This window comes from Gorilla gorilla, chromosome 13, assembly GCF_029281585.2.
Source record: "Gorilla gorilla gorilla isolate KB3781 chromosome 13, NHGRI_mGorGor1-v2.1_pri, whole genome shotgun sequence".
Lineage (NCBI taxonomy): Eukaryota > Metazoa > Chordata > Mammalia > Primates > Hominidae > Gorilla > Gorilla gorilla.
Genome location: NC_073237.2, coordinates 123,679,818 through 123,703,262, shown reverse-complemented (window position 1 = coordinate 123,703,262; position 23,445 = coordinate 123,679,818). Strand labels below are relative to the sequence as shown.

The 23,445-nt window shown below is 41.2% G+C and overlaps 1 protein-coding gene across 3 annotated transcripts in view; it reads right to left on the bottom strand.

The window, feature by feature from the left end:
* GARNL3 (GTPase activating Rap/RanGAP domain like 3) overlaps positions 1 to 23,445 on the bottom strand; it is a 170,291-nt gene that overhangs the window by 68,539 nt on the left and 78,307 nt on the right. For all 3 annotated transcript variants that reach the window (XM_019033704.4, XM_055351193.2, XM_055351192.2), the window contains 4 exons: positions 13,320 to 13,419; positions 11,491 to 11,609; positions 6,903 to 6,967; positions 4,238 to 4,301 (listed from right to left, as the gene is read on the bottom strand). In XM_019033704.4, coding sequence (XP_018889249.1) covers positions 4,238 to 4,301; positions 6,903 to 6,967; positions 11,491 to 11,609; positions 13,320 to 13,419 — 348 coding nt within the window. The remainder of the gene's footprint in view (positions 1 to 4,237; positions 4,302 to 6,902; positions 6,968 to 11,490; positions 11,610 to 13,319; positions 13,420 to 23,445) is intronic.

The following is a 23,445-nucleotide window of genomic DNA, read 5'->3' as shown; positions in this document are numbered from 1 at the left end:
ATTTTGACTTGCTGTGAAAGCCAAGCTTTGGTTTGTTCACACTGACATTTTGAAAATAATTTTAAAAGTTGGTTATAGGAGCTTTGTTTGGGGGAAAAAAACCCAACAACTATGACAAAGGTGGGTGCCACGAGTCTTGGATCTTTTTCCCCTATAAGACCATCTCGTAAGAGCAGCATGGAGCAGCAAACCTAAACAATCCTTTGAATCCCTGCTGTCGCATTCTTAACTGTGTTTGGGCACAAGTCATTTAATCTATTTGGGTCTCTCCTTCCTTCTGTCTTAACCCCTGTGAAGATCACTGTCAGCGTGTGTGGAAGACCTGGTACACAACGGAGATTTAATCAACTTAAATTACTTTCCTTTTCATTCTTAGTCACCCCATATAAAAGTTTGTAAACTTATTACAAGGAAGTCCCATCTTTTCCAGAACTTCTAAAAAAGTAGATTCTGGTTGATAAGCGGACACCAAAGCCAAGGCTCTGACAGGGACCCTGTGGCTGAAAGGAGGGGGAAGGAATGGCCCTGGTGAGCCATGGGGACAGTGCAGAGGCAACAAGGGTCAGGATGGAGGCACGGAGGCTGGAGGGACCCTCATCCTCCTTCTGGCCCAAGACTCTCTGGGGAAGAGCTGTGTCAACTGGAGACACGGCAATTCTGAAAGAACTGTAAGAGGCATACAAACCTCCATTTTATTTAACAGAAAGCCTCTTTCATTCAGAACTCAGCCATCTTTATTACTTTATTCTTTCTTTTTTTGTTTTTTTAAAGAGACAGGGTCTGGCTCTGTCCCCCAGGCTGGAGCACAGTGGTGCGACCTTGGCTCATTGCAGCCTCGACCTCATGAGCTCAAGCAATCCTCCCACCTCAGCTTCCCAAGTAGCTGGGACTATGGGTGTGTACCATCATACCCAGCTATTTTTTTGTATTATTTGTAGAGATGGGGTTCCACTATATTGCCCAGACTGGTCTCCAATTCCTGGGCTCAAGCAATCCTCCTGCTTCAGCCTCCCAAAGTGCTGGGATTACAAGCGTGAGCCACCACGCCTGGCTGTATTATTTCTGAATTCTGGGAAAAAATAAAATTATGTTACACATTTTTTACATTGGGACATTATGTTTGCATATCACTGTGTATGTCATTACAAAATTCTCTCTTTCCATGGTTTACTTTGATCTTCCTCAACACCTTGTGGTTTTTATTAATTTTTTTATTTTTAATTTTTATGGGTACATCAGTAGGTGTATATATATATATTTATGGGGGGTGCAGTTTAATTGTTCTTGAATCACAGGTGGAGGAATTGGATCCCCAGTTAAGGTCATGTGGCCTGTAAATGTCAGCTCTGAATCTCATGCCCAGTCCTTTTAACACCCACGCCAGTGCTCCTTCCTTGCTAACTGTGGTGAATAAGAAAAGGGTCGCACCTCTCAGCTTCTCAATTGCCACTAGCCCTGCAAGCATTAGGACTGGGATGTTTTGCAACCAGTCCCTGGCCTGGTAATAGAGGCTGCTCCTCAGTGGGCTAGGCTGAAGGAATCAGAGCCTTGCAACAGGAGTCCCAGCTGAGCTCAGGGCTAGACTCTCAACACTCAGCTGTAGAGGCAGGAGGGATGTCATAGGCTGTCAGGTTACATTTATGTTGCAGTTTCTTTATTTTGGGTTACATTTGTTCAGAAGCGAATAGTCCTGCAATTTGCCCTGGTTTGCCAATGTCCCACTTAACATAATTCAGATTTTTAAAATATTCTTGTTCCTGAATTTGTGAGCATTGGAAGTCCTCTTTTTTGCTGCTTTCTAGTGTGTAATTTTAGCCCAGAAAGTATAATTTTGGCTAGTAATGGTGTTTCTCAATACAGTCCTACTGGCATTACTTTTGATGTATGCATGATTCTAATCATTAGTTTGAGGCTGACACTGATTTTTTTCATATATATGAGATTTGGGAGAGTGATTTTACATACACTTTTTAAACCCAGAAGTGTTTTAAAAATCAAATTTAGCTCTACCGGTTTTTATAAAATACCTGGTCATTTAGGAAACATATCACAACTATCTGGAAACAAACTTGATGGGTAGGAGTGGGAAGAAACACACAGATACCCTTTTTTCTCTATCCATTTAAAGCTAGCTTAATCACACATTGCTTCTGGATTTTGGTCAAGGAAACTGTTACTACAGTATAGCAGCCAGAAACAGACAAATAACATTTAAAAACAGCACCAGCCATCTTCCCTCTTTGTGGAAAGATGCTTCTTTATAACACAGTTGGTTTACTTTCTGTTTACTCTCTGGCTCCTACCATTTTTAAGAACTCTTTCCTCTCTACCTAAAGCCTGTTGCTCAACTGTTCCTAAGGGAGATATACAGAAATGTGATGACAGCCTTCACCCTGCATCTCTGAGCCTCACACACGTGCAAATTCACACACACATGCACACTCACACACACAGAGGACAAGGGGAAAGTTCACGAATGGTTCTTTTTGTTAAGGGGAAAAAAGCCAAAATACAAATGTAGGAAAGCATAAAAGTACCTTTTGTTTGGTAAAAACAGGCACAGAGTTGTGATATAAATAGGCAGAATGCTGCTATATCTTTTTTTTTTTTCTTTTCCTCTCCTAGAAAAATCAGACAGGGATGACTGAGCAGAGGTGAGCTCTGCCGAGAGAACTGGCTCAGTAGCAAGAGGCAGAAAGAAGCATCACAGAGCTCTGGCTCTGTGGGTTTTGGGGCTCTGTGTCTGGGAAGCAGAGTTGGTGTGGGGGATCAGACCAAGGCTTAAAGAAGGATTAGGAATAATAACCTGTGTGAGTGAAGTAATAAGGACACACGGGTACTGACATATTTATAATTCTAGTTTGTTTTAAAATTTGCTATAAAGTATCACTTGTAATAAGCCTGGATGGCTTAAAGTTGCTTACAGTTTAACCTAACATACCCATTTTTGCCTGAGTTCTGTCTGGGGTTGAGGCTGGATGTAAATACTATTTTAAAAATTACGTCAAAACAAAAGATATGAGAATTCACAACTCTCTATATTTGGGGTAAGCCAAGAGTTGATAACCTTATTTTAAAAGCTAACCGTATTTTAAAGATATACAAGCAAAGATTGTTCATGTTCCAATCAATCCTCCTCTTGCTATTTACCTAAAAGCAAATTTGAGCACGATGCTCCCTGCTTAAAGGTTCTACTGGCTCCCTGCTGCCTCCTGGATAGAATTCTAGCCTGCCTCTCCAGCCTCCTCTCTTGTCACCCATCCCTGGTGTACCCAACTACTTCAATCTCAGCTTCACACATGACAGGCACTCTACTAGTGATGGCCGTGTTTGTAAGTTTCAAAGCTAAATTGGTTATAACTACAAGACAAAAGTTTGGTTGACATTTTTCTGATAAACCATCACCTAAATTATGACTAAATTTTTTTCTCTCCCAAGGCAGATTGTTTTCCCTTAACAGTAAGACCTAAGAAAACAGGAATGGCTTTCTGGATACCTTTTATCCTCGATGGTAGCCAGCGCAGTCTACTACATGAGTAAAAGCTCAAGCGACCACGTTTTGTATTTATTAATTTTTTAAAAATCTCTTTAACATTCCAGGCTGGGCGTGGTGGCTCACGCCTGTAATCTCAGCACCTTTGGGAGCCTGAGGCAGGTGGATCACCTGAGGTCAGGAGTTTGAGACCAGCTAACATGGTGAAACCCCATCTCTACTAAATTAGCTGGGCACGGTGGCAGGTACCTGTAATTCCAGCTACTAGAGGCTGAGGCAGGAGAATCGCTTGAACCCAGGAGGCGGAGGTTGCAGTGAGCTGAGATCGCACCATTGCCCTCTAGCCTGGGCCACAAGAGCGAAACTCCGTTTCGAGAAAAAAAAAATTCTTTAATGTTCCACACAATTCTATATTACTCAGTAAAAAGGGTAGCTTTTAAGCCAATAAGATTTTTCTGAATGTACACCCTGTTGGTTCGTGGACTGAGGACAGTTCTGCAGTTCTCAGGAGTGGTTATGCATCAGAATCACTTGAGGAACTTCTGAAAAACTCAGATACCCAGGCCCTACCATACACCCATCAAATCAGAACCTTAGGTGTGAGGTTCTCCCATCATGATTTTTTTAAAGTTGCATAGGTGTTTTGGCTTTGTATCCTAGGCTAAGGATTATGATGACCTGTCAGTTCTATCCTAACACTGTAATCAATTTTGTACAATTATGAAGCATAAAATTTTCTGTTACCTTTTGTATTTCAGGATGAAAAATTTCCCTGGGGCCTTTCTCAAATTTGTCCAGATTCATGGCACTGAAATAGAATGGACAGGATGAGCTGCAGCATCAGAGAAGCTAAAAAGGAGCTTCTAGAAAATCACAGCTGTTTTCCCTAAAGGGCCTGACACTCAGAAGATACAAATCAACAAATGAGTGATCAATGAACAAACAGATGAAAGTAACCAACACCACATGTACTTGACTTATATAACTGGCTCCTAGTGATACTCATAAGAGAGGGAGAGAGAAATCAGGAACATCTGTTTCAGGTAACCTTGGCTATTCTTCTAGATTCTTATTTTTATTTACTAAAAGTACTGAATGTAATTAAGATTTAACTGAAATTTCTATGCCACATAGGGCAAAAGACCATCCTTAACAAGACTTTTAAAAATGTTTTACTTTGGACAAGCAACGTAAATTCCCTTGAACCTAAGTTCCTATAGAGGTAAAACAAGGAGATTGAAATAGATCTCTAGAGTTCCTTTCAGCTAATATTCCAATATTTATAAGTGAAAGTTAAAAATAATAACCAACTTCTAGATTACTTACAATACACCAGACACTGTAATAAATGCTTTTCATGAATTTTCTCATTTAGTCCTTATGAGGCAAGTACTATTTTAGTCCCATTTTAAAGATGAGGAAATTGAAGCTCAGAAGTTAAATAACAGGATAAAGATCTGGTAAAAAGCAGAGCCAGGACTTGAATCTAGGCTTATGTGACCCTGTAGTATTTATATTTTAATTTCCTTTTAAGTTTTCAAGTTCATTCTTGTAACAAAAGAAGATAAAATCTTTTCTCTGCTGGCAGTAACTGTAGAATGTGTAGTTTGTCATATCTTTAAAATCTTGCTGTACCTTGCTCCAGCTATGAGGGTATACTGAAAAGCTAAGACTTGCTCATAAACTAAATGAAATTATAACAAATGAAATGCCTAGTTTTTAAATGTTCTTAAAGAAGAAAGGAGCTAGAGTAAACTTCTTTTTAGAAAAAAGAATTCACAGAAATCTTAAACCAGTATAATTTAAGGTATTACTCTCCAAGCAAATTAAGATTTATAGTTCCTTGAAAGCAGCAGGATATTTCTGTGCTCAGCAAAAATGTTAGCCTCTTGGTGGAGAGGCTTAACTCAGGCTTTAGAACTGCTCAGAAGAAAAATCAGAAGACACAGAGCAGACAGGAAAAGGTCTGCCATCTGGAGACCAAACTAAGCTTGAAGTGGGATATAATATTTTTCACTTCTTAATCTTGGTTCCTTTTTTTTTTATTATTTTTTTGAGACACAGTCTCACTCTGTCACCCAGGTTAGAGTGCAATAGCATGGTCTCAGCTCACTGCACCCTCCACCTCCCAGGTTCAAGCAATTCTCCCACCTCAGCCTCCCGAGTAGCTGAGACTACAGGTGTGTGCCACCACACCTGGCTAATTTTTGTATTTTAGTAGAGACGGGGTTTCACTATATTGGCCAGGCTGGTCTCGAACTCCTGACCTCATGATCTGCCTGACTTGGCCTCCCAAAGTGCTGGGATTATAGGCGTGCACCATTGCACCCGGCCTTGGTGCCTTTTAATCAGCCAGATGCAATCCCCAACAGATAGAGTCAAGTTTGTCACTGTAAGAGCCATTTTGGTAAGGATGAGTTGTAGCTATTAGGTGTCACCTGGGAACACTGGAAACACACCTACCACCATGTAGCTGCAGACGAATAGAGAGGAAATCACTAGGGCTCTGAGATAAGCTTTGTCCTTCATACGATAGGGCATTAGTGGTTAAACAGCCCAAGCTCTGGAGTCACATGGACTCCAGCTCCATGATTTACCAGCTGTGAGATCTTTGTCAGATCCCTTCACTTCTCTGAGGCTCCAATTCCTGATAAGTGGAGTGGAGATAATAATAGATCTACTTCATGGAGCTAAAGATTGACTCAGAGAACACTCATAAAGCATTCAGCACAGTGCCTGACAAACAGAAGCTACCATAGCTATGATGTAACATCTTAGCTGGTAACAAAGCAACAGGCTGGATCCAAGTGGCGGCATTCCCTAGGGGAGGCTGCCACCTAAGCATGGGAGAGAGATGAGAGGGAGGTGGGAGGGTGGGGGCACGAGAGGTGGCTGAGCAGGAAGCAGCCAGATGTTCCATCCATTTAATGTTCTGTCTGGCGAAGAACAAGTACATTCTTTGCTGACATCTGGGTTTCTATTTCAAGGTAGAAAAATGGAAGGAAAAATATTTCTTGATTATCTTTATAAAACTAAAGTATCTGAGTGCATGCAAGAAAAAAGAAGCTGGCAACTAATGCAGTAATGAGAGATGCCTAAGAGCAATGCTCAAAATCAGTTGGACCTGGACTCAGGCCTTGGTTCCACTACACACTTGCTATATGATCTTGGCTTTCTCTCTCTGAACCTCCATTTCATCTATAAAATGGCACAGTCACAGCACCTGCCCTACAGGGTTGCTGTGATGATGACACGAGGTGATGCACGTCATGTCAAGTGCTTAGCAAAACATCTCACACACAGTCAAGGCTCAAGACAATGGAAAGGTAACATCAGAATGATCACAGGCAAAAACAGTGTACAAAGGGCTCCAAATCCATGTGCGGGATTTCTACCCATTAGAACTCACCTTAAGATGGACTTCACAGAAAGAGTTTTTGTGGGACTGTAGGGAAGGCATATTTTCTGGGTACCCTGGAAAAGTCCAAACATCAAATCAGTGACAAGTTCTACAACTTCCTTCTCCAAAAGAGCCTCTCTGGTCATTCAAAAGAAAGCCATGCCCAGTCTTTCTTTTTTCTCCTCAAAGGGAATGTATATGAATAAACACACTCTATGACTGAAAACAATCTTGCTCAGGTTTGATAGCAACTTCCAGGATCTCTCCACCCCAACATGTGTGGATTTCAGCATGGCCTTCAACATACAGGTCTTCAGTGTCTTAGGTATTATGGAGAGCACTTGAGCCATCTGAACCAGATGAGAAGGGAATTTGTTTTTTCGTTGTTGTTTTGTTTTGTTTTTGAGACAGAGTCTGGCTCTGTCGCTTAGGCTGGAGTGCAGTGGTGTGATCTCGGCTTATGCAACCTCTGCCTCCTGGGTTCAAGCAATTCTCCTGCCTCAGCCTCCCGAGTAGCTGGGATTACAGGCATGCACCACCATGCCCGGCTAATTGTTAGTAGAGATGGGGTTTTGCCATGTTGGCCAGGCGGGTCTCAAACTCCTGACCTCAAGTGATCTGCCTGTCTCAGCCTCCCAAAGTGCTGGGATTACAGGCATGAGCCACCACGCCCGGCTGGGAATTTGGTCTCTGAGCCAAGCATCAGATAAGCCTCAAAGACCATAAGACAACAGTCTCCACATGTTCAATGGGACCCAAAAATAATGTCTCCCAGTCAAAAACTTTTTGAACTAGAAATCCCCTGAATCTTTCAGAGACGTTTTCATAATGCACACTTTTACATTTATCTGTGTTTTCTTATTTAAAGTCTCTTTTCTCCTAAATGAGTACCAACTGTGACTCATTCATAGGAATACTCAATGAATATATTTTGACTAAAAAGGAAATGAAGAATTGCCTAAGTGATTCAGTCTCACGTCCACACCACCCGGGAACAGATGAGTGCTATTCTCTTCCTAATCGTCTAAGAAGAGGTGACATAGATATAGGATCCACAAAGGTTCACACTACACAGTTAGCAAAAGGGATTATCATATACCACACATTTAAAACTTTCTTCCTGACTTTGATTAGTAATAAAATTGTCATCACAAACGGCTAGAGGAGGGTAAGAACATTTCTTTTAGGGAACGGGCAAAGAAATATGATTTTTCTTGTGCTATTGGGACACATCTGCCAATTCATCTGTCCAAGCTCTGAACAATGGCAAGGGAGAGGAGTTCTTTGAGCTTTCCAAGCCCATGGTCTCGTTGCATAAACAAAACTTTCATGCCTACATCCTTGGAGACCTGCTACTCTCATCCCTCTCCAGGCCAGGGAGGAGGATGTCTTTGAAGCTGAGGATGAGAAGTTGCACTAGAGAGAGCCCTTCTTATGGGTTCTCCATTAGCCAAGGAAACTGGGCTGAGCTTTTCTTTTTGTAGTTTGTGTTACAGAGATTAAATTTTTTTCCAATTATAGATGAATATTAAGATAGAAATACATGTTTTCTGATTCTACAGGTCCTTCCCATTGAAACCCGAGTTCTTCTGTGGCTTTGCTTTCTAACTGGCTCCAGCCTACACTGCATTCCCTGTCTAAGAGATGGTCTTGAATCTGCCCCTCTAGCTCAGATCCTACCTTGTCTACCTTTTCTTCTTACCCAACACTCCAAAGGCAGTTTTATTTTTATTTTTTTTGTAGCAGGCAGGGTCTCACTATGTTGCCCAGGCTGGTCTCAAACTCCTGGTCCCATGCAATCCTTCTGCCTTGACCTCCCAAAGTGCTGGGATTACAGGCATGAGCCACCCTGCCCAGCCCAAAGGCAGTTTTAAAGAGAAGCCAAGGGCAGTTCGGGGGAATGTGTGGCACAGCAGAGGGCTCCAGTGCTGCACTGGGTGACAGTGACACCTTCATGAGCTGCCTATGTGGGTGCGAAACTCAGGGCTCCTGGGATTCTGGATTTGTGTTTTTCTTCACCACAAACTGGTAAAGCTCTTCCTCATCTCCTCCCTTTTGTAGCTTCCAGAGTCAATGTTCAAGTAAAATGGTTCTGTGTTCAGTGGAAGTATCAAATGCACAGGTAGAGTCAAGTGCATGTATGTATCAGGCAACACCCAGTGAGCACAGTAAGGATGCAGAAGTGCCCGTCGAAGATTACCCTGTGTAACAGGTGTGTGTGTGCAGGTGTGTGTCTACATGGACGGATGTCTAGAAGCCTGTTGCAGTGATTATCTCTGAGTAGTTGGATTCTTTTCACTTGCTGTATTGTTTGGATATAATTTTCAAAATAAGTACAAATCATTTTTCATATTTTATTTGTGTAAGCCATTTCTGTGTATTTAGAAGAAACACGGTAGAGATATGCAAGACTGTGTAGAGTTATATGTTTAGCTAGTTTTTTTTTTTCTCTTTCTTACTTTGATTTTGTAGAGACAGGGTCTTGCTCTGTTGCTCAGGCTGGAGTGCAGTGGTACAATCATAGCTCACTGCAGCCTTGAACTCCTGGACTCAAGCCATCCTCCTGCCTTACCCTCCCAAAGAGCTGGGATTACAGGCGTAAGCCACCATGCATGGCTAAGTTTTTATTTTACTTTTCGTAGAGACAAGGTTTCGCTATGTTGCCCAGGCTGGTCTTGAACTCCTGCACTCAAGTGCTCCTCCCACCTCGACCTCCCAAAATGTTGGGATTACAGGCATGAGCCACTGTGCTGGACCTAGCTAGTTTTCTAACTGCTTTATAACCTAGAAGATGTGTGCTGGCAGTTGGGAGAGCGAGGGTTGAATCACATATTTCTGTGGACTTCCCATAGCCTCTAGCACCAGTTTCAGGCCAAGAGGGGCTTAATAACTGACCCCTTGTGCCAATGCTCAGTTTTGATTTCTCAGTTCCTCCCTCCCTTCAGCACTTCCATCAACAGCTGAGAACTCTCTCATTGTCCTTGGCACAAAACTGAAGGCCAAGGGAAGAGGTGTTGGGTGAAGGCACTGGCACTTCTCATCATGCCCTGCCCCTATGCTGCCTTCACAGCAGTCCTGGGATTTAAATTCCACCTCCTTGGCTTCTCTAATACCAGGTACGAGTAACCCTTGTTTGTCTCGCATTTGTTGCTCCTTCTACCTGGAACACTCTCTGATTCCCCTTCTACTCGTCAAATGACTGGCTCCCTTCCATCTTCAGGCCTCTGTTTCCTGGGCTCCGCCTCAGGAGGCTTTCCCTAAACTGTCTCATCTAAGTGGGGCTCCTGTAGCATGCTCTGTCATTCTCTGTCTTCAGAGTGCTTATCACAACTTATAATGTCATATAGACAGTATCTTTGGAAATTAAAATAAGCAAATGTTCCCCCTGCATTTGTCCCACTCTGTCTCTCCTCATACATGGCAGCCATCTCAGTGAGGATGTGATTGCTACTTCCTGGAGAAAGAAGATATGGACATTGAGAAAGTCCATTCCAGAAAAGTAGAAGAAGGGGGAAACCCACCCTCTCCTGCCTTAGAGGGAGGGAGTGAGAGGGAGGGTGAAGGAGGGGGAGGGTGAAGGAGGGGGAGGGAGGGAGGAAGGAAGGGAGGAAGGAAGGGAGGAAGGAAGGGAGGAAGGAAGAAAGGCCAGCCAAGAGGTGGATGCCAGGGCCCTTGATGCCCCCATGCCAAGGACAGGCTTTGAAGGCGTTGTGGGATGCTGTAAATCTGTCAAGGGAAGACCTGGAGGCACCTCAGAGCATTTGAACCAGAGGCCCCTTCCCGGGCATGGCCTTGCACGGGAATCTTAAGTCCAGGCAGCACCTGGTTTGAACTTGGAGAAGGGTAGCAACTCAGTGGCTGCAAGTGTTAATGACCAGAAGTATGACACACACAGGCCTACGGCAATGGTCCTGCCTCCTCACATCTGACCTATAGCTCATAGCGGATGTGCCCCAGGAAGGGATGGAGAGCTTCTAAGAGATTCAGAGACTAGCGGAGACCTGGGATCAGGACAAGGAGTGACTTTACAACAAAAGGCAAATAGCTGGCACTGTGGGTTTCAGGGGCAAATGCTTTCCAATGACCCAAAAGAGCCAGAGGAATCAATTATACCTCCGTGGTCGTGAGTTCAGAGGTTGGATCAGTCACTCCACAACGGAAGTCAGACAGAGAGCCCATGTGGATCCACAGTTCTCTTCTGTGACCATTAGGTCTCATAAGCCCTCTCCCCATGTGCACAAATACCAACCACAAGAGGAGCAGGAGGAGGCGAAAAAATTGTAAAGGCTTGATTCTTTGCCCAAAAGAGACAAAGTCAGCCCAAAGAAAATATTTAAACCAGAAGAGACTAGAATGCTGTAATTAGCAAACATAAAATAAATAAGTTTTTTTTTTTTTTTAAAAAAGGCCAGAAAACAGTCTCCTGGTGCAGAAAATAAGGTGCTTTGGGCAAAGGCACTGTCAACTCCTCAGAGGTGAATCACGAGAAGACTATGAGGCATGCCCTGGAAGAAACTGGCACACAGTTCCACAGCACAGGGGTTATCTCCTGAAACTGATGCATAAATTTTGCTTCAAGTGTGAGCCATATACTTACTGTTTTTCTCCAAAGAATTGCACGGTATTGAGGGACACGTTGATTGTTTTGGTCAGAAAGGGTCACAGACAAGAAGAAAGGGCTCTTCTCGGCATCGTTTCCAATGTAGTTCTGATGGACTGGAAAAGAAAGGTTTAGAACAGTGAGAATGCAACTGATCCTGCCAGTCACAGATGGTAGAGGACACTGCAGGTGGTGTCCAGCCCTTCCCACATGCTCAGGGAACAATAATCCCGAAGCCAGCTTGGGATGGACCCTGAACTCTCTCGGGGGATCATGTATTCCTCTTCCCCTTGCTAGTGACTGGTTCAGGAATGAACACGTGACCAAATTCTGGCCAATGAGACTGGAGAAATCTGCCAAGGGGCTTCTAGAGAGGCTTCCTCACTCCTAAATACCGCCTTCTTCTTCCTCTGGACCTGGTGGAGTCTCGAAGTGATGCCTGGAATTCCTGAAACCATCTTGTGACCCTGAACAGGGCCAGCCCAAGGGCCAAGCTGCCACACTAAGGATGGGGAAGCAGAAAAACGGAAAAGGCCTGGGTCCTTGACATTACTGGGCCTCTGAATCCCCCAACCCTGGGGCTTGCCCTGCCTCTGGGCTTTTTGTTATATCCTTTACTGTTTGTGCCAGTTTGAGTCAGGTTTTCTGTTACTGCACCTGAAGGCATCCAAACTCATGGCACCATTTTTTTCTAAAGTCCTCACTGCTCTGAGCACTACTTGCAAGCATTTGGGAAGATGACAGTTTTCCTGCTGATTTCCTTTTTTAAAATAACTGCTTCTATATCCCCCACACACCAATAAACTTTGCCTGGCCAAATAAAGGAACTTCTTACAATAATACACAGTCAGCTTTCTTTAAAGGCATCATTTAGGTCTGCTCACTCTCATTTCATCATTCAAGCATCATATCTACAAACAAATACATTAGCCTGAGAAGCAATTTCTCTAACTCATTTTGAATCCCAAAATAGTGATTATTCTTCCATTCTCCAAATCTTTTGTCATTAACCACACTCCTGTTTTCCACCTTTCTGTATATTTTCACTTGAGCCCTTCACTTTAAATGTACATAGCTATTAATGACTGAGCTGTTGGTATGTGCCAGGCACTGGGCTTAGTATTATTCCTGCATATCTCATTGAAACTTCCATTCAAACCTACTAGATATGCACTCATAATATCTCCACTTTACAGAAAGGAAAACTGCGTCTCAGAGAAATGGAGAGTAGCTAGTGTAAGGTACTTTGATTAATAATGGCAGGATCAGGATCCAAACCCATATCATGAGTGTCTTTGCCCCTGTATCCCCATTGCTCTGCACATTGCCTGGCATGTAGTAGGTGATAAATACTTGTCATGGTTGAATGTATGAATGATGCCAGAGTCTACAGTCTAATGTCTCTCTAGTTCTATACAGGCCCTGGAGCTCAGGGAACCAATTATTTCCCTCATTGCCTTGAACTAAGTATTCAAAACCCAATATAGACAGGGCAATTGCCTTGTTAGGTCTAAAGTTGTTTTTCCACCCTGGAAAATTCGTCTTATCTCTCAAATCACTTTTTCAGATGATCTAATCTTTAGCTCTCCAGGGATAAAAATGACTGTCCATAAAAAAAGGAAACTATGAGCAAAAACTCTTAGGGCTGAGACTCTGAATTGAATCTTTTAACCTACAAAGCTTACTACTGACCTTGAAGTGAAATGCCCTGATGTTAGTGTTCCTGAAATGGCTAGTTTCACTCATATAGGATACCAGAAATTATATGAACACTAACTTCCATTTTGAATACCCTTTCTTCCCTACCACCACAATAGCATAATTACCTTGTCCTAAAAAATATTTGAAATACCATCTGGTGTGGTATTCTGGGTTCTCTAAGTGCACGTCTGTTCTTCGCCAAGTACCAGGCAGGGCAGTTGCATTCTGTAATGGAACAAAGTTGTGACATTAAGAGGCTTATTCAGAAAGTAAACATGAAGCTGGCAATGAACCAGCGGCCAAAGAACCAGAAAAATCATTGTTAAAAGCATACACCCAAGGGCTGTGGCTGCATGTTCTCATTAGAAAAGACACCCAGTCTAAATTCACATCATGGAAGCATCCAGGAGGCCTTTGGGGTGTAGGAAAAATAACCAGTGAACCGGTGAGTTCAGCTATTCCTAAAATGGGTACCAAGTACCTCTCGTTTCTGGGCTGAAACTTCCACAATATTTGGGAGTTGGTGCCCCCTAGAGGAACCCCCTTCTTTTTGTTACCCCTGTAACAGGCACAATTTATCTAGAATTAATCCATGTTTTGGTAGGTTTTTTCTGTTTTTTTTCCCCCATGCATATAAATATGTATTTTTCTTAATAAGATGAAATTATATTGAATATACAGTTTTGTGGCTTGCTTTGCCAATAACTATTTTACATGTCAATAAATATAATCCTATGTTATTGGCTCTATACTCTTTTATTATATAGATACAACTAATAATGCTGGACAATTAGGCTGCTTCCAATTTTTGTTATTGTAAGTAAAATTTATCATCTTCTAATTCCATGTTTGCATACTTACTTGTTCAATTATTTCTTTAGGATAATTCTTAGAAGTTAAATTTCTTTGTCAAAGGGTATGTACGTTGTCGAGGATCTGCAACACAATGCCAATCTGACATCTAGGAGGACTGATACAAAATTATAGTTCCACCAGCAATGGCTGAGGGTACCATCTTCCCTATACTGTCAACATTGCCTCCTTACAATTTAATGGCAAAATGTATTTTTTTTTTTTTTTTTTGAGACAGAGTCTTACTCTGTTGCCCAGGCTGGAGTGCAGTGGTGCCATCTTGGCTCACTGCAACCTCCACCTCCTGGGCTCAAGTGATTTGCCTGTCTCAGCCTCCTGAGTAGCAGGGATCACAGGCACATGCCCCTTTGCCCTGCTAATTTTTGTATTTTTAGTAGAGATGCGGTTTCACCATGTTGGCCAGGCTGGTCTCAAACTCCTGGCTTCAAGTGATTATTGGTCTCCCAAAGTGCTGGGATTACAGGTGTGAGCCACTATGCCTGGCCTGTATAACATTTAGATTGAAGCTTTTCTTCATATTTTTATTGGTCATTTACAATTATTTTTTGGGTTACCTGTTTATGTCCTTTGGCAGTTTTCTGATTATTGTATTCTTTTGTGAAATCTTTGAAATAGATTGCAAATAATTTCTTCTGATCAAATTTTTGCTTTTAAACTTGTTCTATGGTATTTTTGGCCACATAGATGTTTCAAAATGTTTACATAAGCAAATTTTTCATTTTTTTCCCTTTATGGCTTTTGCTTAATTACTATCAAAAATTCCCCCATCCCAGCATTAACGAAACTGTTTACCTCTATATTCTTTTAGATGTTTCATTTTTATAGTTCATTCCTTATCATTTATTTTGATGTATGCTCTGAAGGATCAATTTTCCCCAAATCATTTATCAATTAACTCAGTTCTACTTATTGAACACTCTATCATTCTCAATCCTTATAAGGCATTAAATTACTGTTTACAGTAAATGTCTGAATCTTGCATGGTCTGGGCTGAGACTGTGTTAGATGTCAGTTTTCCCACATGACTGATGTCACTCTATTGCAGCTTTGTTGATATCTCCATCATGCCACGTATGTAAGACAGACTACTGGAACATACTCTCTGACTTTGACATGCCTCTAGCGATTTACTAGATGTCTGTGGTCAGTTTCTTTATCATGCTAAAGATGTTTCCTTCAATTGGAAGTTTACAAAGAGGCTTTTCTCAGGAACGAAAATTAAATTTACCAAAAGCTTTTTTTGGGGGCAACTGTTGAGAGAACAGGTTAAATGGGGGGAATCACAGTATGTAATGTAATGAATGAATAATGAATATAGTAATAGCTCTTCTGGCATTGAAAGGTTCTTACATTTCTGGAATCCACCCTACTAGGTCATGGAATAGTATTCTTTTAATATACTGCTTGACTTTAACAAATGATTTATGTATCATATTTGTGTGATAGATCTATAGGCTTCCTTTCTATTTGTATTTCTGTCATGCTTTCAGGGTTATGTTACCTTATAAAATGAAACGGGAAGCTCTCTGTCCTTGTCATTGCCCTGGAAATACTGACATGCATTGAGAGAGTGCTAAATGCCAAGTATTAGGCTAAGCATTTTATATGCATTATCTCCAGAACCACCCATCAACCTTATGAGACAGATTCTATTTTATCCCCCTACTTTCAGATGAGGAAATTGAGACTGAGAGAGTTTAAATATGTTGCCCAAGGTTACAGAGATAATAAGTAGTGGAGCTGGAACTGAAACCAGTTCCAATTCCAGAGGTTTCTTCCTTTTTCTTTTTTTATCTTAACCATTACATCATCTTCTGTGTCCTTTTTTATGTCCTGCCTTTTAAGCCTATTAAGGAGTAAAAACGTAGGTGAAAATTTTAGTATTATTTTGCTTTTATCAGATTTTCTGGAATTTTAAAAAACTAGCTATTGCTACATACATACGAATTTTTATTTGGAAATAATTTTAAATTTATATAAAAGCTGCAAGAATAAGAGCAGTGTAAAAAAGCATGTTTACCTTTTACTTACCAGATTTACCTACTGTTAATGTTTTACCCCACTGGCTCATTTGTTCACAACCCCCAACACACACACAAACATACACACATATACAATATTTTTTCTGAACCATTTAAGACTCAGATGTAAAATAATAGGCTTCATCCCTAAATACTTCAGTGTGTATTTCACAAGAGTAGGGCTATGTTCTTACGCAACCACAGTAGAGCTTTATCAACTTTTCTAAGTCTAACATTGATGCCATCTGTATTCTAATGTTGTCAATTGAGTCAACAATGTCATTTTAAGAATTTTCTCTCTTCAGTACAGGATCATTTCATTGTGTTTCTTTAGACTCCCTTCATCTGCAACATTTCCACTGACTCTTTGTCTTTATGACATTGACATTTTTTGACTGTCACTATTTTTTTTTTCTTTCCAATTTGTATTTTAGGTTGAAGGGGTACATGTGCAGGCTTGTTACATGGGCAAATTGTGTGTTGCAGGGGTTTGGTAAACAGATAACTTTGTCACTCAGGTAATCAGCATAATACCCAATAGGTAATTTTTCATTCCTTACCTTCCACCCCCAAGTAGGCCCCAGTGTCTATAGTTCCCTTCTTTGTGTCTGATTTCAACATTTTTGAAGAATGCAGCATCTTCCCTCCTCATTTTGGGTTTGTCTGATGTTTCCCCAGTTAGATTCAGGGTATGCAGACTTGGCTGGAATACCATATAAGTGAGGTTTGTCCTCAGCTTATCATATTTCAAAATACCCATCTGTTCCTCAGTGGTGATGTTAATTTTGATTACCTATTCAAGATATTACCTCTTAGTTTTTACCTTTTGGTGAAAGCATATCATTGGATTTTGTTCCTTGTAGGACTTACACATGATTCATTATCAACAGTTATTTACTTTATAACCATGAACTACTGGCAGTACTCCTGGTCTTCAGGTCTTTCCACTATGACACTGCAGGGCATGCAGCGATGGCATGACCCACCAGCCAGCCTCAGGCATCAGCTGACCAGACATAGGGGGAGTCCAGCCAAGGAAGCTGGCCTCAGCCAGACTCCACAGTGGTTGGTGTCATGGTCCCAAGGCCTTGGATCCTACAAAGCTAGAGCAGAGCCTAGAGAGTAAACTTTTTATTTTTTTATTTTTTAGTATTTCTAAAACTTTTATTTACTTGACACATTAAAAAAAACTTGTTAGCCCTATTAGAAAACAAAGGTTAAACAAAAATCACCTGAATTTTCAAATTAACATTTTCGTGTATTGTTCCACAATTTTTCATTTGCATATAGAGAGATCATAATAGGCATACTATTTGGTATCACATTTTCCCACTATGACTGTTAATAAATATGTATTTACATCATAACAACTCCATGTATTCACTGCATAATTGCACATTATTGTGCTTGATCAGTTGCCTATCACAGTTATTTTTCTTTGTTCTACTAAAAGCAACACTGTCATGAACGTCTTTCTCTCTCGCCTAGAGAGTAAACTCTTAAGCTGTCATCAGGACGTTTAAACTTCTGGGGCCTCCAAGAGATGCGTGGATGGCACAGACAAGCTTCTTTCAGGTAGCAGCAACAGATCTTAGTTCTGTGCTTCTCAAATTTGTTAAAATGTGCACTCTTGGGCCCATCGTAAACTTCTTCCTTAAGATCTCTATGAGTGGGGCACCAGCAACTGTTTTACAAGTGGTTCTGATGAAAACTGAACTTTGAGAAACAATGCTCTATGCCAGTTCTAAAAGAATTCAGCACAGACAGCGGGGCATAAACTTGGACGGGGCAAAACAAATATAACTTTATTTTCCCTAAGTTCTAACTAAAATTTAGTGTTTCATTCAGTTATGAATATATGCAAAAAAACTATAGAATGGACAGTCCTGGTAACCATGCCGACAAAAAAAAAATCAAAGATATTTTCAGAATTCATTATAGTGATTGCAGATATCTTAAAATACTGTTTACACTCTTCACTTTTCAAAATTACAGTATTTATGAGGCCTGCTGCTAGATTTATTATTTAATGTATTATAATTAATTAATTAATGTATTTATTTTTTGTTGAGACGGAGTCTTGCTCTGTTGCCCATGCTGGAGTGCAGCGGCGTGATCTCCGCTCACTGCAACCTGTTTCTGAGGTTCAAACAATTCTACTACCTCAGCCTCCCGAGTAGATAGGATTACAGGTGTGTGCCACCACATCAGCTTTTTTTTTTTTTTTTTTTTTTTTTGAGACAGAATTTGGCTCTGTCATCCAGGCTGGAGTACAGTGGCGTGATCTGGACTCACTGCAAGCTCCACCTTCCGGGTTCACGCCATTCTCCTGCCTCAGCCTCCTGAGTAGCTGGGACTACAGGCACCTGCCACCACACCCGGCTAATTTTTTGTATTTTTAGTAGAGACGGGGTTTCACTGTGTTAGCCAGGATGGTCTCGATCTCCTGACCTCGTGATCCGCCCACCTCGGCCTCCCAAAGTGTTGGGATTACAGGCGTGAGTCACCGCGCGCGGCCACACTCGACTGCTTTTTGTATTTTTAGTAGAGACCGGGTTTCGTCACGTTGGCCAGGCTGGTCTCGAACTCCTGACCTCGAGTCATCCGCACACCTCAGCCTCCCAAAGTGCTGGGATTACAGGCGTGAGCCACTACATCTGACCTATTTAATGTATTTTAAAATCATAAATATTACTGTATCATAAATTAGGTTTCAAAAATCATGTTGATAATTATTTCAATACAACTGTTTTCCTTCGTAATCCTATGTATTTAATTTCATGTATTTAAAAACATTATTCTGAGAAGGGGTCTACAGGTTTTAGCAGATTTCCAAGGGGATTCAAAGGCATGGAAAATGACCTGCATGCCCTAGGCTTCTGAAGCACTTGCAACTGTCTGCCTCCCAGAGATGTGAACACTGCCAAGTGTAGCATGGAACACCACAGGGAGGCGCAAGGTGCTGCTCAGCATCGCAGAGGGAGAGATGGGACTCCAGAGGCACTGGCATGCTGAATACCAACTGTCAATATGAGGAGTTTTCTTTAATGATTAAAAAATTACTGGGCTGGGCATAGTGGTTCATGCCTATAATCCCAGCATTTTGAGAGGCCGAGTTGGGAGGATCATTTGAGGCCAGGAGTTCGAGACTAGCCTGGGTAACATAGTTAGATCCTGTCTTTATAAGAAATAAATAAATAAATGAATAAAATTAAAAAATAAAAAGTAGCCAGGTATGGTAGTGTGTACCTGTAGTCCCAGCTACTTGGAAGGCTGAGGTGGGAGGATCACTTGAACCCAGAAGGCTGAGGCTGCAGTGAGCCATGATAGTGATACTGCACTCCAGCCTGGGCAACAGAGCAAGACCCTGTTTCTTAAGAAAAAAAATTAAAAATTAAAAAAAATAAAATAAAAGTTACCTATTTCACTTTCCTCTTCACTGAATACTTAACCAAAACACAGGGGAAATAACCCAACTCCAAAAATGTTGTGAGTCTCACAGAGCAAGACACTTCCCATCCCTTGCTAAAACCACATTTGATGAGGTGTAAAGACAAAAATACATGCAGGAACTGACAAAAGCAATGGAGACTAGGCAACAAAAAACAGCAACAAAAAAAATCCCACTTTTCCCAGGACCCTGAAGAAGAACTCTGAACACAAGCTCCAGGTTCCGATGATGTGTAGTACTAGTGGACAGTAAATGGCACAAAGAAGTATACAGCCAAATAATTTTTTTTACATTTATACACCCTCATAACCATTACCTAGATCAATATAGAAAATATCTTCAGTATTCCAGAAGGCTCCCTTGTTTATTTCCCCAGTCATTACTCAACCACCTGCCAAAAGAGAACCACTGTCCTAACTTCTATCACCATGGATTCGTTTTACCTGCTCTTGAGCGTTACGAAAACGAAATCATATGATGTGTATTTGAGTCAGGCTGTTTATCCTTTGTCATTCGGTCTGCAGCATTCACCTGTGTTACTGGTGTGGCAGTGGTTCACTCTTTCTCATGGCCATGTAGTAATCCACCGGATGAATACCACAATTTACGCATTCATTCTTCTATTGATGGACATTTGGATTGTTTCTGGTTTTTGGCTATTAAGAATAAAGCCACTGGCCGGGTTTGGTGGCTCACGCTTGTAATCCCAGCACTTTGGGAGGCCGAGGTGGGTGGATCACCTGAGGTCAGGAGTTCGAGACCAGTCTGGCCAACAGAGCTAAACCCTGTCTCTACAAAAAATATAAAAAATTAGCCAGGTGTGGTGGCGCATGCCTGTAGTCCCAGCTACTCGGGAGGCTGAGGCACAAGAATCACTAGAATCCAAGAGACGGAGGTTGCAGTGAGCTGAGATCACACCACTGCACTCCAGCCTGGGTGACAGAGTGAGACTCTATCTCAAAAAAAAAAAAAAAAAAAAAAAAGATTAAAGCTACTATGACCATTTTGAGTCTGTCTTTTGGTGGATACAAGTACTCATTTCTGTTGGGTATACATGCGGGGACACAGACGTATGTGTGTTCAGTTTTAGCAGATACTGCCAAAAAATTTTCCAAAGAGGATACACACACCAATTTAAACTCCTATTAGCAAGATACATGGGAGCTCTAGTTGTTCCACGTTCTCTGACCAAACTTTTAGCTTTTCAGTCCTTGCAGCTCTGGAGTTGGTGAAGTAGTACCTAATTGTGGTTTTAACCTACAATAAATCCTAACTAACTTAAGTGTCACCTATTTTACAAAAGATCTTGGAGATACAGAAACTCTGTCTATAGGAGTTTAAGGCGACAATGAAACAGGAACACATTATTCATTTGACATCAACTAGAAAGTTAGGAGAAAATAGGCTGATGAGTACACTTTCCAGATAACTGAAGTTTAACATTGCAAACACTCATGCTTATTTTATGCCCTTTAGGTAAACATTTGTGAAAGGCTACAACAGAGGGAAATGAACTCAAGTTGCTCCATGCTGCATTCAGGCCTGTACATGCCCACAGAGACCCAAAAGTCCTGAATCATTTCTGCATCAGATCCAAAGCCCACCAAAGCTTCTCATTGCCTTCATTATCTTCCCCCACCCCCTACTTATACTTGTGGGATGTGACGGAGGAAGACTGAATCTGGCCAGGATATTTTGAGGATAATGTAATCAAAATCCATATATGACACCCTGATTTTATTTGAATGTTCTCAAATATTTGACTTTAAGCAGGGAATCCACAAAATACAGAAACTCAGAATACAAATGGTACCCACAGTTTTAAAATAATTCCTTTGATTTTTCATAGAGTCTATTCCAGAGTGAGTTCAATACATGAATGAATGCAGTTACGCTGATTTTACTTCAGTTCCTAGGTTAAACTGCTGAGATAACATAGCAGTAGGGAAAATGGATTCTTTTAAAAAACAAACTGAAACTTTTAAAAAATTACAAATGTAAGCATGAAAGCTGATTATAAAAACGTGAAACCACACAAAGGTTAAAATCTTTTTCCCCCATCCTCCATGACCCAACCTACTTCTTTTCCCTCTAATAACCATGCTACTAGATTGGTCTGAATAATCCCAGATCTTTTTATGCATTTACAAAGATGTGTTTACTTTATACATACATACACACATATCACACATTCACATACATATATACATACAAAAATATATATACATACCTAAGCCTATATATACATATACATAATTTGTTTTCATAAATGGGACAGTAGTATAGATATTACACTGAAAAATTTTTCTCTGCTAAAGAAAATATCTTGGGAGTATTTATTTTTATTTTTATTTTTTTTGAGATGGAGTCTTGCTCTGTCGCCCAGGCTGGAGTACAGTGGTGCCATCTTGGCTCACTGCAAGCTCTGCCTCCCGGGTTCACGCCATTCTCCTGCCTCAGTCTCTGGAGTAGCTGGGACTACAGGCACCCACTACCAGGCCTGGCTAATTTTTTCTATTTTTAGTTGAGACGGGGTTTCACCATGTTAGCCAGGATGGTCTCGATCTCCTGACCTCGTGATCCGCCCGCCTCGGCCTCCCAAAGTGCTGGGATTACAGGCGTGAGCCACCATGCCCAGCCCGGGAATATTTCTATGTCAATACATATAGATCTACTTTGTTCTTTTTAACAACTACATAGATTCTTCTTTTAAAAAATTCAACTCTTCAGTTGAATGAATATAAGCTTGTAAAATATGTAAACAGTATATGAGGGCATCAAGTGGAAAGTTAAGGTCCTCCAGCTCCAGCTTCTTTCCTGAGCTCCCATTTCCATTCTCCAGAAACAATTACTATTATATTCTTCTGTATCTTTTCAGAAATTTTCTCGCATCTTGACGAGCATATTTCCCATTTTTTTGTTTTTAAGAAAAATGGCATGATATTAAACAAGTCATTCTGGAACTTGCCTTTACGTCTAACACTGTATCTTAAACATTTTTTGTGTAGTAGTACATATGTGTCTACCTCATTCTAATGGCCACTAACCAGTTCATTGTGTAAATGGACCATAGTTTACATGATAATTCCTCTACTGAAAGAAATTGATGCTGTTTCCAGTTTTTTTCCTATTTTAAATAATGCTACAATATACGTCCTAGCAATAGAAGGTCTTGCCAAATGGTATACACATTTTTAATTATTGCTAATTGCCTTCCCAAAACATTGTGCTAATTTGCATATCCTCCAACAGTGTATAACAGTTCTCCCGGCCGAGCGCGGTGGCTCAAGCCTATAATCCAAGCACTTTGGGAGGCCGAGGTGGGTGGATCATGAGGTCAGGAGATCAAGACCATCCTGGCTGACACGGTGAAACCCTGTCTCTACTAAAAATAGAAAAAACTAGCCAGGTGTGGTGGCAGGCGCCTGTAGTCCCAGCTACTCTGGAGGCTGAGGCAGGAGAATGGCGTGAACCCAGGAGGCGGAGCTTGCAGTGAGCCGAGATCGCACCACTGCACACTCCAGCCTGGGCGACAGAGCAAGACTCTGTCTCAAAAAAAAAAAAAAAAAAAAGAGTCCTCCCAATGCTAAGGAAGATAGATTTGTAAAAAGCTGAAAGATTGTCCCCTCTGCTGCACCATCTACTAATTGATACATACAAGTGAGCTGTAAGGGAGGTCCCCAGTGATCCACCCAGGGGTCACACTCATTTTAATTAATAATCTGAATAAGCACACAGATGGCAAGACAAGCACATCTGAAGGTAAAATAAAGCTGCTCAGTGGGTTAGCTAACAGGACAGGTGACAGAATCAAGATGTCACCAAAAAGTCCTGACAATTAGGAATTATGAGACACACTAATGAGATTAAATTCAATGTAGACAATGCAAGATCCTACACTTAGAT